The sequence below is a fragment of the Thalassophryne amazonica genome, chromosome 18 (genome assembly GCF_902500255.1).
Source record: "Thalassophryne amazonica chromosome 18, fThaAma1.1, whole genome shotgun sequence".
Classification (NCBI taxonomy): Eukaryota; Metazoa; Chordata; class Actinopteri; order Batrachoidiformes; family Batrachoididae; genus Thalassophryne; species Thalassophryne amazonica.
The window spans coordinates 35,523,938-35,543,130 of NC_047120.1; the positions used below are offsets into that span (position 1 = coordinate 35,523,938).

Sequence of the window (19,193 nt, forward strand, 5' to 3'; positions counted from 1 at the left end):
GCATCATCACCTTGCCCAATGCAGATTCGAGATTCATCACTGAATATGACTTTCATCCAGTCATCCACAGTCCACAATTGCTTTTCCTTAGCCCATTGTAACCTTGTTTTTTTCTGTTTAGGTGTTAATGATGCCTTTCGTTTAGCTTTTCTGTATGTAAATCCCATTTCCTTTAGGCGGTTTCTTACAGTTCGGTCACAGACGTTGACTCCAGTTTCCTCCCATTCGTTCCTCATTTGTTTTGTTGTACATTTTTCGATTTTTGAGACATATTGCTTTAAGTTTTCTGTCTTGACGCTTTGATGTCTTCCTTGGTCTACCAGTATGTTTGCCTTTAACAACCTTCCCATGTTGTTTGTATTTGGTCCAGAGTTTAGACACAGCTGACTGTGAACAACCAACATCTTCTGCAACATTGCATGATGATTTACTCTCTTTTAAGAGTTTGATAATCCTCTCCTTTGTTTCAATTGACATCTCTCGTGTTGGAGCCATGATTCATGTCAGTCCACTTGGTGCAACAGCTCTCCAAGGTGTGTTCACTCCTTTTTAGATGCAGACTAACGAGCAGATCTGATATGATGCAGGTATTAGTTTTAGGGATGAAAATTTACAGGGTGATTCCATAATTTTTTCCTCAGAATTGAGTGATTCCATATTTTTTTCCTCTGCTTGGTCTAAAAAAGTAACCGTTACTGACTGCCACAATCTTTTTTTTCTTGATTTCTTATAGTGTTTCTTAAAGCCAGAAAGTTGCCATTTGAAATGACTTTAGTTTTGTGTCATGTCTGTGATCTGCTTTTTTTCTACAAAATTAAGCAACTGAATGAACATCCTCCGAGGCCGGCGATTCCATAATTTTTACCAGGGTTTGTATGTACGGTGTGAAATGTCTCTTCTTGTTTATTTTGACTTACCTGACTGGCTGATTCGTCAAACGCCACATCAAACATGTACGTCTTCTCCCTGGAGCGATTGGCACGCAGGATGTCATCTGGGTCCTCCATGGGGTCCATCAAAACCACCATCTGTGCATGAAGAGGAGGATAAACACAGACAGATGATAAGGACAGAGGACAAGAAGAGACAGGAATCGCTTTCCTTTGCTGTTTAAACTTTACCAGATGAATGAGCACATAATGCAACAAATTAAAACTCCAGTCAGTGAGCAAAAAGGCATTTTGAAAGACAGAAATGTCAAGTGGTGCTAAGAAAAAACAGTTTCTGCTATATCACGAAGACCGCATTCACACCGCAATTTGGAATGAGCTGTATATACCCTAGATTATAAATGCATCAAATGTCTGGCAGTGTCACTGCTCTGAGACGTGTCACATCATAAACAGAAATGTCAACTATTAGAAGGACACTCAATATTTAGTTCATTTAAGCCCAAAATATGAATGCAGCCTACGTTGATACCATCTGTGTATTTGGTCTGTAAATGATCAAACATAATGCATACATAATGTACTACCATGAAGTATGCTTTGGTTTTTGTTGTTGTACTCACCCCTATTAGTATACCAAATGGTCAAGAGGAGTAAAACTTATTTTGCAAAGCATTAAGTGTATTTTCTTATATGTATGTGTTTTCTACTTAAATGTGGCTGCAGGTATGAGATTTGTATTCCAAGTGGTCATGGCTGCAGGTACAAAACATTTTCGTGCAGTGGCAGTCCGAGTGGCTATTATAGAACCAGATAGCACCATGTAGTGATTACTAGTACTTTATGACGAGTTTCACTGAAAGAAAAAAAAACTCTCACAATGTACATTTCTTTATCTTTTGGAGTTTAATGGAGTTTGTGTTGCTACTTTAAATTGTGGTGGAAGTTGTACATGGCATGGTGGAAATTCTATAAGATCTATAAAAGATACGGATAATCACTATTGGGTTAGTAGTAGTGATAGCAAAATTGAAGTCTCATAAAGAATTTGTTTTTTCTGACCCCACAAGATGGCTTTACCTTTTAAAATAAAGGCTTTAAAGCCAACTGAAGTCTATTGTGGTTTAAACTGTTTTTTGAAAGCTGATTGCCATTTAGCACATGCTTCATGAGGCCTCACATGGCAATCATAGTCGTACTGCAATGCACTGTTCATACAATATAAATACTACTGGGTTTTATTGTAGCATTCAGTGTGTTGGTAGCTGTAGCTATTAGTGCTTGGGATACGAGTCTCAAACCTGCAGACATGTCCTTCCTACTTTACTTACAGTTGTGTTCCAAATAATAGTAGTGTGTTTTAAAAAGTGAGTAAAGCTCAAAATCCTTATACAGTTATAATAGCATTTATTTCCATACACACAAATCCACTGGGAACACAGCACATTCTATTCCAAACTGAAATCATTTATCAGATTTGTTATTACTTCACAGAAACTGAAGAAAAAGTAATATTAGACTGTTCATAAAAAAGCAGTGTCTGCACTTTTCTTTCTGTGACCTTTATTACACCCTTACGGGTCACCCTTATTTAAAGACAAAGGCAGCAAATGTTGTACATGCTGGGATTTTTTTTGTATTTCTCTCTGAAAATCTGAGTAAAATGGGTGGTTCCAGACATTTTTCAAAAGAGTAGCGCACCTTGATTAAAAAGGTGATTGGAGAGGGGAAAACATATAAAGAAGTGCAGAAAATGACAGGCTGCTCAGCGAAAATGATCTCAAATGCTTTAAAATGGAAACCACAACCAGAAAGAGGTGGAAGAAAATGAAAAGCCACAATTCAAATGTATCAAAAAACAGCCAGAATGACAGAGACTCAGCCAATGACCAGCTCCAGGGTGATCAAAGAAGGTCTAAAGTTACCTTCAAGTACTGTAACAATTAGGACGCCTACTATGGGCAAGAAGGTGCCGCAAAGTCCCAATGTTGGAAAAAAAAAACAAGAGGTTACAATTTGGCAAAGAACACATTTACTGGCCTAAAGAGAAATGGTGCAACATTTTGTGGATTGATGAAAGCAAGATGGTTCTTTTTGGGTCTGGGGGCTGCAGGAAGTTTGTCAGATGACCTTCCAAAACTGAATTCAAGTCACAGTCCACTGTGAAGACAGAGAAGCATGGTGGAGCAAGCATCATGATATGGGGATGTTTCTCATACTGTGGTGTCGGGCCTATTTATCACATACGAGGGATCATAGATCAGTTTGAATACATCAAAATACTTGACGAGGTCATGTTGTCTTATGCCGAAGAGGAAATGTCCATCAAATGGGTGTTTCCACAAAACATTGACCCCAAACACACGAGAAAGTGAGCAGCATCTTGGCTCCAGACCAACAAGATTAATGTTCTGGAGTGGCCAGCCCAATCCCTGGACTTTAATCCAATAGAAAACCTGTGGGTTGACATCAAAAATACTGTTTCTGAGGATAAACCAAGAAATGCAGAGTAATTCTGGAATGTAGTCCAGTCATCCTGGGCCGGAATACCTGTTCACAGGTGCCAAGTTGGTTGGCTCCATGAAATACAGATGTGAAGCAGTCCTCAGAAACAGTGGTTATACAACTAAATATTAGTTCAGTGATTCATAGGAAAGGTAAATCTTCAAACATTTGTGTTTGTAAAGAAAAATGCTGACACTGTTATTTTTTGAACAGCCCATTCCTTTTCTTCACTTTCTCCAAAGTAATAACAAATTTGATACATTTTTCTTCATGTTTTGAGCTGGAATCTTGGCAGTGTTGCCAGTGCATTTGCGTGTAAGGAAATAAAAGCTATTTTAAGGATTTTAAGCTTACTCACTTCTTTTAAACACTACTAGGATTTTGAACACAACTGTACATTTTTGTCAGTAATATTTTTACATTCATTACTCCTCATTACGGACATCATTTAAAAATCCTCCTGTGTTTGACACACTGCCCTTGCTACAAAAACAGAATTACTGTGAAAGCAACTGATGTAAGCATGTATTCATCTAGGTTTTGTATGCTTGCATTCAATCTGACATCTTCTGAATCCTTTTTGTTCAACAAAAGCAACAGACTGAGTCGGCTCAGGTGAAGTCAAAGAGAACAAGATAACACAGACACTCAAACACCGAGAGATAAAATGTTTGTGTATGACAGTCTGAGCAGTAAAAAGCTTAGGATGCTGTGAAGTGCACGGAGAATGACTCAAATATCCCCTTTAAAATTCTGCAGCAGAAACAGCATGAAAGAAGGAGAACATAACGCTGACAAATTCCAAGATACAAAATGAAGTAAACAGGAAGTCTGTACACAGGCGTCCAATTCAAAGTGCCACAGTGACGCACAAGGATTCTCAAGTATTCAAAAACCTGTTTATTTAATGCTCAAAACTTATCAAAACCTGACTGTGTAGGAAACTTTATTGGAAATTCAGTAATGGGACAGCTGGGAGTTGTCTTGGGGGGGGGTGGTTCACGCCATTTGTTTGGCATTGGACCTGAAGTGTCCTCGGAGGCCTGTACCACTGAAGCACCCGGCTTGTTTGATGATGCCCCTCAACCACTGAGCCGCTCACTTTGAAGCCTCTCAATTGAAATTCAAGAGAGAGGATTTCACATTTAATATAAGGACAACAAGAGATGAAGGGAGGGGAGCCCAGTCAGACTACCAAGGCTGCAATGAGTCAACAGAAGAGTGTGAGCGAGAGAAGAGAGAGCGGAACGAAGGAGCTGGAGCAAGCACACGGTGATCAACCCCCTCCTTGTTTGTCCAACATTTTTATTCCTCAAGATGATGCTTTTCATCTTGTTTGTTCTGCAGAAAGCAATTCTTTTGTGAAATGTAAGAGGTCAACAAAGAATACTTTAAATTCAAGATGCACTGTGCTGCTCTCTGCCTCCGATCTTTCTGATTAACTTGCAGCTCCTCCTCTGAATTTTTAGTGCAACACAGACTGGCTGCAGTGACGTATGCGTTCCGATCACATTTCACAGGAAAGCGATCATGAATAAGAGAGGGCTTCTCTCAATCCAGGGTCAGAAGCACTTAAAGGGGTCACGTTATAGATCGTCTTAGCAGGCTAATGTAGGTCGGCATCTTTCTGACTTTGTGTCACAAAAATCTTAAAGACTTTTCAGAGCTAAATTTTATTTAAAATTGGGTGGTTTATCCATACACAGTCAAAGATTTTTAATTTACCCCCGACACCACAACCTCAATATACAGTACATGAAGAAGGTGCATGAAAACTGATTATGCACAATTCCTATATGAAACCTTTCCTATCAAAGCTAACTATAGTGCACAAAACAGATTTTTGTTATTAAGAAAAATCACAAATATCTGATCACAGATGAAGACACAGTGTTTTGATGCCAAACACATCACTGAAAAATCTGCAAAATCATCTGACACATTAAAAATATTTTTCAAAACCTCCAACACAACAAAATTTGCAAATATATCTAGTATGGAATGCCAGATGCATTTCCCTCCCATTGGTTTGGCCAGGCAGGAATCCAAATGGTTAGCCACCCAAGAGTAAAGGGAAAAGGCTAATTGATGCTCAAAGCTAAAAACACATACAGATCGAGCCTTCTGTCCACATTAGGCGTACATTTGGACCATATCTGTCTTTTCTAAAAGCTTACAGATATGGAGGAAATGGAGCAGTACCACCAGACATTTTGTGGGCAGTGTAGCCCAAGTTCAAGCACGACACCATGCTTGGCAAAAAGACATGATGAAGACAGTTAACAATAACTAGTTTTACATACATAATTTTGTCAGAAATTATTTAATGGCCTCAGAAACCACCTCCATCTACACTTTTGCCTCTTTTGCTGCGTTTAGCTAAAAACTGCAGAGGTTGTTCTGCTGGTGGATGACAATTTGAAGGATCTAATTGATGCCACAATTGTTATGTGTCGACGCGGGTTGAGGAGCGGACCTGCGTCTGACGGAACCCAGCACTAAAACAACCAGAAAGCGGTTCCAATAACAAAACAATTTATTTTCCCCCTTTGGTGCATAACAAAGTGTACAAACAAAAACTGCGTCGGTCTGGCGGAGTGAAGGACGGCACGCTCTCCAGCGCCCAAAAGGATCGAAGCCCGGCGTTTCTGGACCCACGTTCACCGCCAAACACCCCCCAGGTGGACACGACAAACCGACTCTGCGAAGGATAGAAAAGGTGAGGTAAGTCAGCAGCTACAATTAATATCCTTCAAAAGGCACACACTATCAGCAACACATTCAGGTCCAAATTCAAGCTTTATGTAAATGAGCAGCTTCTCACAACAGGTGGAGGATCATCAGTCCGCATGCCACGGCAGTGAGAAGCGAGCTGCACAACTCTCATCAAAGTTCAAATATACTGCGTAACAAAATACCAAGTTACTGTTAATAATTATTCAGATAATCAATCACCTCTGATGTGTGCTGACAGCATGTGTCCCTCACCTTTCCTCCTTCACAGGCACGATGTGTCAAACCCAGGCGCGGTCCTCAGCGTCTCACAAACGAACATCACAAGGTCGAGTTCCCGGCAATTCTGCTTGAATCACACATGACTTAAATGCAGAACACCATCTCATTATCTGCTTCAGCTGAAAGTCTTTAAGGTTGCACGTGATCACCATCCACTGGTGCTGCACATTATGTTGATGAGGGTGAAGGACTCTTCTGCCAGCACCTTCTCCACAGACAATAAATCAGTTTGCATACCACCTGGAGAGCAAAGAAAAGAAAAGAACACCAAAATGTCCAGCCACACCCCCCCAACACACAACAACAATTCTTCTAACAAAACAAATCCACTACGCTGTAAAGCATCTGGAGGCATGAAGAGCTGTTAGGATGAAAAAGCTGGACAAATTTCTGATGTGATTTTTCATTCATCACTCCCATGTTCAACCACTCATCCGGGATCGGGTCATAGGGACAACAGCTCTAGCACGGGACCCCAGACTTCCCTTTCCTGGGCCACATTGACCACCTCTGACTGGGGGATCCCAAGGCATTCCCAGGCCAGTGTGGAGATACTGAATAATCTCTAACCAAGTCCACAAAACACATGTAGACTGGATGGGCATACTCCCAGGCACCCTCCAGGATTCTTGTGAAAGTGAAGAGCTGGTCGGTTGTTCCATGACCAGGAAGGTCGTGGAACACGAAGTCTTTTTTTTTTAGTACACAAAGTCAGTGGGCTGCATCACGGACTACATCATCGCAATTTTAGACTCCTATTTAAAGTTCGTGTTGGACTGTTAAGCACCAGTGACGCACACCAAAATGTAAGTCCCTTTTCTGTTCTTTATAATGAATAAAATATCAAATGACAAGGATCTATCTTAGCCGTTTATATATTTATATAACCATTATTTGTTTATATAAAACAAATGAATGGTTTTCATTCTTTCAATGGAACGAATATTTAATTCGGTGAAAGCTGGAATGTTCCATCTTTCACCTCATGAAATATTCCTACCATTGAACTCATAAACATTCATTATTTGTATACTAATGGACATATTGCTTAACATTTGTGCCAACATGATGGACACATGAAGGCAGTGGCATTTACTTTGTTTGAAACACACGGATAGATTTAATTACAGAAATAGAACATAAATGAGCCTTAAGTCCTGTACAGGTCGTGAGGCCAATCAAGCTGGAGACTGTAGCATTAAGTGGAAGAAAATCCACGACTTTGCCTAGATGGGATGTCAATACAATGCAAGTTACTCCTCCTGCCATGGCGGTAGTTACCCTTTCACAAACTGGTAGACTGATTAAATGTTTTGTCCAAGGACACAGACAGGTAGTTTGACGTATGCAAATGTAATCAAACCCCAATCTAGAGGATGGTAGTCCAACTCCTATGCCACAGAACAGCCTGCTCCAACCCTCCAACAACAGCCCAGTCTCACGTTTTTTTGTTGTTGTTTTTTGTGCTCCCGTGACAAAATGAGTCAAATTTTCGTGACGGGTTTTTTTTTTAACTCACTATTCCTAACCCTACTCCTACCCCGACCCTAACCTTAACCATAACCTAATCCTACTCTTTCCCCCCACCCTAACCAGAACCCCCCCACACACTTCACTTTTAATTTCATGCAGCCATCACAGAATGAATTAGAATGAATTTGTCCTGCCGTGACGAAAATGAGGCGCTTTTCGTCACAATATCACGAACCAACACATTAATGTATATTTCATGCTGCTGAATCATGACTTGCCGTGAGACCAGATTGCCAACAACATAAAAAAATATAGCTATAGAGTAGGAATGTCCTGATTAGACATCTCTATCATTTCTGAGCACCCTAACACACCAAAGGTCTGTCTCTGTTAGATATTACAGCAGCCACAAACAGCTTGTTTTGGTGCTGTGGCTCTTGACAAAGGTGCATGAGCATCAGGAACAGAGTCTTCTACTGACATGTTACACCTCAACTGAACACCAAAAAAAAGAAAGAAAGAAAGACAGTGTTCATGGAAAAAGAGCAATTGATCTGTTCTATGTTAGCCTGATCCCGTCATTTCTCAGAAGCTAAGCAGTGCGGGGCCTGGTTAGTACTTGGATAGGAGACCTCTTTCGACCACCAGCAGCTGTGTGTGTTTCTCCAGGTTATACTGGAGTTGCATCAGGAAGGGCATCCGGCGTAAAACTTTTGCCAAATGCCAATGCGGATTTGGCTGTATCCGCTGTGGCAACCCTGAACAAAACGGGAGCAGCGCACTGGACAACATTCATGGAAAAAGAAGGAATAGTAGGTACGTCAGAGCCTCCAGATGTCAGAAGCACCACACAAAAAATGCTTTCAGTGACCAGTTGTTTATTTTTTTTTTTAATTGCATGAATAGCCACAGTTAGTATTTATTAGAAACAGCTATAAATTACAGTAATTTCATGCATTTGTTCATTTGTTTAAGCAGAGATGGAGGTTGTTCACTGCTCTAAATTGGCTGCTTCATTTGCATTTTAGAAATATCAGCTGAATTAATTGCTCCATTCGTCTGCTCACACACATACACACATATAAATCAGCATGATCATTCATATTTTTGGCTGCAAGGCCAGTGACTCACAATATCCAATCATTTTCATCCAAAAAAAGCTCAAAGCACTCAATATAATAAGTGTGTACACTCACTGCCAGTGTCAAATGCTTCTTAGGACGGTTATTTGCAGGATAAACTGTCCTTGACTTTCTTTAACTGCTGGGGATTAGCTATTTTAGCTAAATCTAAGATAGACATACCATGCTGACAGCACACAATGCCACAATCCGTTGTAACGTAGCATGCTATATTGTGTTGGGAACACTTCACCCTCTACAGCTGAAAAACATTGACAGTTTGTGTTTTCATGCCAGAGCATGGACATCCGTTCAAAGCATGTGGTGTGCGATCCTTGAGTAACCTGATAAACATACTCTTGCAAAATTACATGTCTAACATCACAGGATCAAATACTGTACACAACCAATGCGTGGTTATAACTTATACTCATTAACAACCACGGGTGTTGATAACACCGCTCATACCATCTGTCACCTGTGTTTCTTGAGTTACTACACTTCACGGAGCTCCACCCTTGAACATCCACACACAGCAGCTGCTACTTGAGCAGATTCTATGGCACTAATTGTCTTAAGTCTTCTGACAAGATGGGCTCCAGTGACGGCACATTAGGTGGCAACATAAACCTGGGCATAATGTTTGCCCGTCATGGCCTCAGTTCAAACTTCACCAACACAGGTGTTTGTAACTGAAAATGGTCCTCTAAGATCAACTGAGAGGACTCTAAGAGACCATCGTTGGTCAAGCAAAGGTCAATACTAGCAGACGAGCCATTAAACTGACTGAGAGTTTTTCTGCTTCACCAAACATTAAAGCCTGCCCAGTTCAATCACAAATTTGTATAAATCCATGGAAAACCATTTTAAGAAAACCACATGCCTTAAAGCATACACAGGTCCATATCCCTGCTGGATTATTATGCCTCATTATCTCTCCAAAAGCACAGCACAAAAGATTACTCAAACCTATCAACTGCTGTGATGTTTTGTCAGTGTTCAGACACTAAAATGACTCCATTGAAAGCTTTAGCTGTAGAGATAATTGTAGCTCTGAGGTTTGTTGTCGAGTTTGATGCTTCCATTGGTACTGCTGCTGGGTTAGATTAAGCAGCTGTCTGTGGTATTGAGGAGAAGCCTAAACCTCAGAGGTACAGAGATTTTATGTGGCAGGTTTTGTAGGTTTTCTGCGTTGAATGTGGGATTTCTGAGGCCGAAACCAGAGTAGGAGGACAAAGAGCAATGACTTCAGAAGACCAAGGTAAGCATTATGCCTGCATCATGAGGCATTACATCCATTTGGTGTACTCATTTCTCTATTTTGGTCTGCTTTCCCCAAGCATGGTCCTGGTGTGTCATTGCTCAGAACCCTATTGACTGGGCATGCAAAGGATCGCCCACCTATCATCTGGCTGTGGCAGATACATGATTACATTAATGAAACGTGCACTGAACAGAGGTCTGCCTCAGTGGGTTCTACACTGGTTCGGTTGGTTTATTGGTTTGAAACTCAAAGGTCTTCCATGAGGTGGTGTATGTGGCAATGTGCAGCAGCAGGACATTGGTCTAACACAAGTTCTGACCTATAACAACTTTTTCACTGGGCCAGTGCTAATCCTCAGATGTAGATGGGAGTCCATGATTCTGCGTTCTCCCTGGATGAGAAGCCAATCCATTGCAGGTTATTCCCCAGGCAATGTCAGTACAAATTTTCTGGCATTACCTGGGGAATAACCTGTGAATAATCCGGGTGGACTAAGATGGACTGTGTCCAAGAGCACAGGTAGCCGACACACCGGTTGGAAGTCCAACTCCTATGACACAGAGCTACTTGTTCCATTTAAAGTAAGACCAAATTAGTTTTTGGAAGCTAGCTATTCTTTGTTAGCTTTGCTCATTTGTAGCTATCAGTTCCCTCTCTAAATGTTCCTCATGAACCCAACTACTGGTGATTCTGTTCACTGTGGCATGCAGGTCAGGCCTTGGCACTACGTTGTTGCATCATCTACCCCTGTACAGAACTGCCTTGGGTTCTGGATGGTTAGCAACCCATGCAGACAAACTGTGCAACCCAAGTTCTCAAAAGCAGCCATCTATTTGCTACAGCTAATTGAAATACAGCTGCTGAGATCTTCAAAACAGAGGCACCTGGATCATGCCCTCAGAAATGCACCACATGACCAAAACGCTGAAAAGTCAACTTTTAAGGGTGAGTAACCTGATACAGTGACGCAAGTGGTTAGCATGCTTGCATCCCAAACAGAAGGCTCCCAGTTCAAGGCCATCCATGCCACATTCACTATGTGATGAGCTGTGGTGGCCACAGAAAGACGCAGATCAGTCGGTGACCTGCATATATGAATACAAAAAGATTGTAATTGGTAGTAGATATTGTGTCTTCTTAGTCTTTACGTCAGTTCATTACTGCTAGCAGCCAACAGGTGTTAGACGTGCAGCATCCACACAAATCAAGACAAGGTGTGAGGGGTCATGTGACTAAATATGGTGAACAGTAAACTGTTGAGGAGATGACTCTTGGGTCAAGCAGAGGTTAACTAAACACTGCTGGTGATCTCGACCCTTCCATTATATACTCCAAGAGAGGGCGTGCTCTTTGAGCGCTCTTCTAGTTATCGATGTCACACTGTCGCAGTTCAGGCGTGCTGATTCCAAGTGACAACTGACCCTGTGTTGACATTTGCATCTTATCAGTTTCTATGGGCTTTGTGTGTGTGTGTGTGTGTGTGTGTGCGCTGCACCATTTGTGTTTGCAGAATGGTTGCTGTGCAGCTGTTTACTGACCCACAACCTATTTTTTTTCACTGCACTTTGTAGATTGACTGAAGGTACAGCAAATAAAATGAGATGCATTGATTAGATTTATTAAAATGATTGTGCCATTCACAAAAGCGCACATATGACTGACTGTTTATTATCTGAGTCTTTTATGTAAAAAAGGGTTTGCGATGGGTCACAGATTGACTCCATCCATCTATCCATTTTGTTCCGCTTTATTCGAAGTCGGGTCGCGGGGGCAGCAGCTCAAGCAAAGCCACCCAGACCTCCCGATCCACACACACCTCCCATAGCTCCTCCGGGGGAACCCCAAGGCGTCCCCAAGCCAGCCGAGACATGCACATTGTAATCTTTCTGAAGGAACACTTGGTGCTTAACAAAGATATGACTCATCTATAGCCCAATCTGAAAACAGATTATTGGGTGCCAAGGTCATATTATCAGCAATGGATGAAATAGATTCTTTTCCACTTTCTACTGAGACCAAGTGCCCCATACTGTCAACTACTGATTAATTCATCACCAATGCCGGAGGAAGCGGGCAATTTCAACAGAAGTGAACCAGAAGCCTGATGTGGCCCAAACAGCACATGAGCTGAAATGGAAAGCAATTTCCTGGTTGACAGCCTCAGTAAAAGTGGGGCTATATTTAGCAGTATTAATCGCGCTGCTCCTCATTACATACTAAAGCTGCTTTTTGTTTGGATGCAGGACCTTGTTAATTTACCTGTAGGGTCACCAACCCCTGCTCCTGGACAGCACCTGTCCCACATGTTTACCAATTCAACCATTCCACTCACAACTAATGGACCCGGTCAGGTGTGCTCAGCCAATCAAGAGCCAATCAAGAGCTCTGCAGCACCAGACTTATCGAATCAGGTGTGGATAGACTTGGAAAATATGCTGAGCAGGTGCATTCCAGGCGTAAGGTACGAGCCCTCTGGTTTAACATGACCTCCCGAGACTGACATAACAAAACAGTAAGAGCATGAATTTACAACCTGCAGCTATGACAAACAACAGGCTCATCAAAAATTGATTTATTTTCACAAGGAAAAGCTCAAGTCAAAACAACAGCTTGCTTATGCTGCAGCTTGGAACCAATTAAAGTTATGGAGTTATCTAAACGCAATAAAAACAATGGGGAGCGATCGAGCATCCTTGTCCCGGCCCCTTTCTTGGCTGATTGTTTTTTTTAATCAACAGGACCTGCTGCTCGGCTCATTAAAGCAGCAAGGCTGCCTCATTTAGTCATTTAGCTGATTATAGCACAGCTAGGCCCCACAGCAGATCCATAATTCAAGGCCTGGATGTGGTGCAGTTTCACCTACGTGCTTCGCTTGGTTCTCCCTGACTTGCTCCACTATCATGTGCCAAGAGGCTAATGATGCCAAGATGGGCAACAAGAGTCAGGAGTCATGTAGTCATCAACCCCTTTTACAGGGACACATAAATGATGGAGCGGGTGAATGACAAAATGTCAAATGAGCCATTGGAAATCTCGATCATATGAAGTGCCCACAGTGTAACTGTCACTCTGTACACAGAAAAGGATTTAAGGCATTCGCAAGTATTTTTCATTCCTATGCCAATAAAGGTTTGTTGATGAGTGGGCCAAAAAGCTTCAATCAAAACTCATTACCAGGGGATAGATCTTGAAACAGTTTCAACTGAAATTAAGTTCAACATAGAATGCCTGATTTATTACAGGTTTGCGTGTGTAAAAAAGGACTGCATCTTTCGAATATACACATCTTTCAAATATACACATATAACATGATTTATCAATGTCAAATGGAAATTTAGAGTGTGCAGATCGTGTCTATATTTTGTGTGTTTGAAACACTGGTGGTAATTTAATGCACTTGTCAGAATGCTGTTCCATCAGCAGAAAGGCCTCGTTAAGGCCTTTTTATGTGTTTCTATACGTTTCTCACGTATTACGTAAAAGCTAGCGAGAAATAAATACTTCTAAAACTTAAAACGCTGTTTTTGGAACCTAGTAACACCTCTGAACCTATTTTTTATGTTAGCATGGTGACGTCACAGGCTGGTAGCGAGCTGCAAAACTCTGTTTCATTTGTGTGTAAGTGTAGCCTCTTTGTCATATATTATGTAAAAGCTAGCAAGAAATAAACACTTCTGAAACTGAAAACCCTGGTTTTGTAACCTGATAACACCTCTGGAGCTATTTACAAGACATTTCATGAATGTTAGTGTGCATGCTAACTTCTGCTAACTCAAAGCTAACTTACTATGGAGTAAAATTTGTCTCATTAATACCTGCAAATGCAGAGAAGATGATCTACAAATATTCCTTGATTTGCACAACTTCCGCTCTTGTCAAAAGCTCATGTACACACACACACTCAAGGCCTCCTACAGACACTATTGAAATGAAAATACTGTTTTTGATTGATTGATAGAGTGGGTTAATTGAACATGTACAAATTGTACGTAAGACTATAGGATCTTAATTATTAATTAAACAACTGCAAATTATAAAGAACACAATGCTCATACAACCAAGGGTATTTTAGCACTGCATTATCTTTTCAGATATTATGTTTTTTAGTGAAAAAACACAAATGCTGGCTCATACATATTTGGATCTGAAAACATTGCATAGACTATGAAATTACTGAAATTTTAACTTGCTGATCACAAACTTGCAATAAAAAACCCCACAAATGTGAAAACACTGTATTTTGCTCTGATTTCATCTCATTTTCAATCATATTCCTTTGTGCTTTTACTGTTTAAGTTCATGTTAGGGATGGATATAAATGGACATCAGAAAGTGTGCATATCACTAGTAAATGAAATGTCAAATGAGCCGACTATTCTAAATAAATAAAGAATTCTGAAAACATTGATGCATTGCCTTTTATTTTTAGTGCCATATGCTGTGAGGAATTAAGTCATAAACATGGGAATGATTTCACCTGCCGCTGATAAACGCTCAGAAACGTCAAGCTGTCAGAAAGGTGGACTTCGATGGCATCATTTCACTCTACTGAAATGAATGGGGAAAAACTGAATTTTTTTGTAGTGTAGTGTAATAATCCAAATTTCAGGCTGGTACTGAAATGCTTGAACATTACGCTTTAAATAATAACTAGCTTCTTGACTGTGGCTGGACAAATGAAATTAATCAAAGGACACAAAGGTGATGATGGCAATCACATGTGTAACGGCTGTCATGTGTGCCGCTTAAGGAGAAGCAAAATCAGCGGGAAGCATCTGTGTTGCAATGCATGTATACCGTATCACGTCTGTTTATGTATCGCGCACTGTATGAGCCCGAGTCCGCCTGCATTATGCAGGCTCATCACATCAAAGGTCATCTCAAATCCTTGCGCATGTGCACATGCCCTTCCTCCTGAAGATGGCGTTAAAAGGAAAAGAAAATTTTTGTTATGGAATTCTCCCTGAGGTAAATATGGTCTCATCATTGACATGAGCTACATTATACAACTCCTGGCAAAAATTATGGAATCACCGGCCTCGGAGGATGTTCATTCAGTTGTTTAATTTTGTAGAAAAAAAGCAGATCACAGACATGACACAAAACTAAAGTAATTTCAAATGGCAACTTTGTGGCTTTAAGAAACACTATAAGAAATCAAGAAAAAAGATTGTGGCAGTCAGTAATGGTTACTTTTTTAGACCAAGCAGAGGAAAAAAATATGGACTCACTCAATTCTGAGGAATAAATTATGGAATCACCCTGTAAATTTTCAACCCCAAAACTAACACCTGCATCAAATCACATCTGCTTGTTAGTCTGCATCTAAAAAGGAGTGATCACACCTTGGAGAGCTGTTGCACCAAGTGGACTGACATGAATCATGGCTCCAACACGAGAGATGTCAATTGAAACAAAGGAGAGGATTATCAAACTCTTAAAAGAGGGTAAATCATCACGCAATGTTGCAAAAGATGTTGGTTGTTCACAGTCAGCTGTGTCTAAACTCTGGACCAAATACAAACAACATGGGAAGGTTGTTAAAGGCAAACATACTGGTAGACCAAGGAAGACATCAAAGCATCAAGACAGAAAACTTAAAGCAATATGTCTCAAAAATCGAAAATGCACAACAAAACAAATGAGGAACGAATGGGAGGAAACTGGAGTCAACGTCTGTGACCGAACTGTAAGAAACTGCCTAAAGGAAATGGGATTTACATACAGAAAAGCTAAACGAAAGCCATCATTAACACCTAAACAGAAAAAAAAGGTTACAATGGGCTAAAGAAAAGCAATCGTGGACTGTGGATGACTGGATGAAAGTCATATTCAGTGATGAATCTCGAATCTGCATTGGGCAAGGTGATGATGCTGGAACCTTTGTTTGGTGCCGTTCCAATGAGATTTATAAAGATGACTGCCTGAAGAGAACATGTAAATTTCCACAGTCATTGATGATATGGGGCTGCATGTCAGGTAAAGGCACTGGGGAGATGGCTGTCATTACATCATCAATAAATGCACAAGTTTACGTTGATATTTTGGACACTTTTCTGATGTTTGAGGATGATGAAATCATTTTTCAAGAAGATAATGCATCTTGCCATAGAGCAAAAACTGTGAAAACATTCCTTGCAAAAAGACACATAGGGTCAATTTCATGACATAGGGTCAATGTCAACGAGCAGATGTGATTTGATGCAGGTGTTAGTTTTGGGGATGGAAATTTACAGGGTGATTCCATAATTTATTCCTCAGAATTGAGTGAGTCCATATTTTTTTCCTCTGCTTGGTCTAAAAAAGTAACCGTTACTGACTGCCACAATCTTTTTTTCTTGATTTCTTATAGTGTTTCTTAAAGCCAGAAAGTTGCCATTTGAAATGACTTTAGTTTTGTGTCATGTCTGTGATCTGCTTTTTTCTACAAAATTAAACAACAGAATGAACATCCTCCGAGGCCGGTGATTCCATAATTTTTGCCAGGGGTTGTAGCTCATTTTAATAAAGAGACCATATAAAATTATAGCTGCTAGAATTTTGCAACACGTAGCAAAAACCAACTGGCATTATAATGCTTGGATTTCGGTACAAAATTAATTTTATCTGTTTTGTGAAATCTGAATGACCGTACAGCTTTGAATATGTAATTTTTCTACTGGAGCATAAAACTGCTTATGAATATGGTCAGTTTACAATCATGCATAAAACACTTAAAATCAGCTAGGCATCTCATTTTAATGAGAGTACTGCTACCCAAAATAGTGCTCAACCCCACAACATCCACGCTGAGGTGTGTGTGTACAGCAGTGTTCAGAATAATACTAGTGCTATGTGACTAAAAAGATTAATTCAGGTTTTGAGCATATTTCTTATTGTTACATGGGAAACAAGGTACCAGTAGATTCTCACAAATCCACCAAGACCAAGCATTCATGATATGCACACTCTTAAGGCCATGAAATTGGGCTATTAGTAAAAAAAAAGTAGAAAAGGGGGTGTTCACAATAATAGTAGTGTGGCATTCATTCAGTGAGTTCGTCAATTTTGTGGAACAAACAGGTGTGAATCAGGTGCCCCCTATTTAAGGATGAAGCCAGCAGCCACCTGTTGAACATGCTTTTCTCTTTGAAAGCCTGAGGAAAATGGGACGTTCAAGACATTGTTCAGAAGAACAGCGTAGCTTGATTAAAAAGTTGACTGCAGAGGGGAAAACTTATACGCAGGTGCACAAAGTTATAGGCTGTTCATCTACAATGATCTCCAATGCTTTAAAATGGACAAAAAAAAAAAAACAGAGACGCGTGGAAGAAAACGGAAAACAACCATCAAAATGGATAGAAGAATAACCAGAATGGCAAATACTCACCCATTGATCAGCTCCAGGATGATCAGACAGTCTGGAGTTACCTGTAAGTGCTGTGACAGTTAGAAGACGCCTGTGTGAAGCTAATTTATTTGCAAGAATCCCCCACAAAGTCCCTCAGTTAAATAAAAGACGTGCAGAAGAGGTTATAATTTGCCAAAGAACACATCAACTGGCCTAAACAGAAATGGAGGAATATTTTGTGGACTCATGAGAGTAAAATTGTTCTTTTTGGGTCCAAGGGCCGCAGACAGTTTGTGAGACGACCCCCAAACTCTGAATTCAAGCCACAGTTCACAGTGAAGACAGTGAAGCATGGTGGTGCAAGCATCATGATATGGGTATGTTTCTCCTACAGTACTATGGTGTTGGGCCTATATATCGCATACCAGGTATCATGGATCAGTTTGGATATGTCAAAATACTTGAAGAGATCATGTTGCCTTATGCTGAAGAGAACATGCCCTTGAAATGGGTGTTTCAACAAGAAAATGACCCCAAGCACACTAGTAAATGAGCAAAATCTTGGTTCCAAACCAACAAAATTAATGCCTTGCAGATGTGAAGAAATCATGAAAAACTGTGGTTATACAACTAAATACTACTTTAGTGATTCACAGGATTGTTAAAAAAGCAGTTTGAACATAATAGTTTTGAGTCTGTAGTGTCAACAGCAAATGCTACTATTATTGTGAACACCCCCTTTTCTACTTTTTTTACTTATAGCACAATTTCATAGCCTTAAGAGTGTGCATATCATGAATGCTTGGTCTTGTTGGATTTGTGAGAATCTACTGAATCTACTGGTACCTTGTTTCCCATGTAACAATAAGAAATATACTCAAAACCTGGATTAATCTTTTTAGTCACATAGCACTACTATTATTCTGAACACTACTGTACGTACACGTACAGGTGGCCTCTCTACCTGTCCTATACTGTTTTTCCTGTGACTACACCCAATGATGGAACAAGTGAGTCATTTCTCAATGACATCTCTGAAACAGACTGAGAAGAAATCTATTTTAAAAAGTACAGTAAAGAAGGGGGGCGCTAGTGAGCGAGCATGGAGTAGGACGCGATTTCTGGAGCTCCCGCTGAGCCAACCAATTTTATGCCATAATACAGCTAATTTCATTGAGACCAACCCCACAACACTGCTGTAACACAGCGTAATCTCGCTACAGAAGAAACTACGCCCATACGACCGGTCTGAATGGCTCAAAAACTCCAAAAATTTAGCTATACCGGCAAGGCTAATAGCTCGCGAGCTAAAAGAAAGCTGAGGCTAGCCGGCACGGACCAAGATCAAATCCCACACAGCCCTTCTGAGAGTGTGGATAGAGACATGACGACCACCGAAGACTTTAAGGAAGAGGTATTATCCTCCCTGAGAGGGGACATTTCCAAAATACTGAGGGACGAACTTAAGGCCACGCTAACAAGTGACTTCGAGGCGCTTAAGTCTGAACTACAAGGCCTCACAGCTGAAATCGCTAATAGCACTAAAACAATGCGTGAGGAAATTGGGACAATAAAGACGGATGTGAAAGATCTGC

General features: G+C 40.6%; 1 protein-coding gene across 1 annotated transcript in view; it reads right to left on the reverse strand.

Moving 5' to 3' along the window:
- Positions 1 to 19,193, reverse strand: part of kif19 (kinesin family member 19) — a 119,014-nt gene that overhangs the window by 46,105 nt on the left and 53,716 nt on the right. The window contains exon 3 of the mRNA XM_034194719.1: positions 918 to 1,028. Coding sequence (XP_034050610.1) covers positions 918 to 1,028 — 111 coding nt within the window. The remainder of the gene's footprint in view (positions 1 to 917; positions 1,029 to 19,193) is intronic.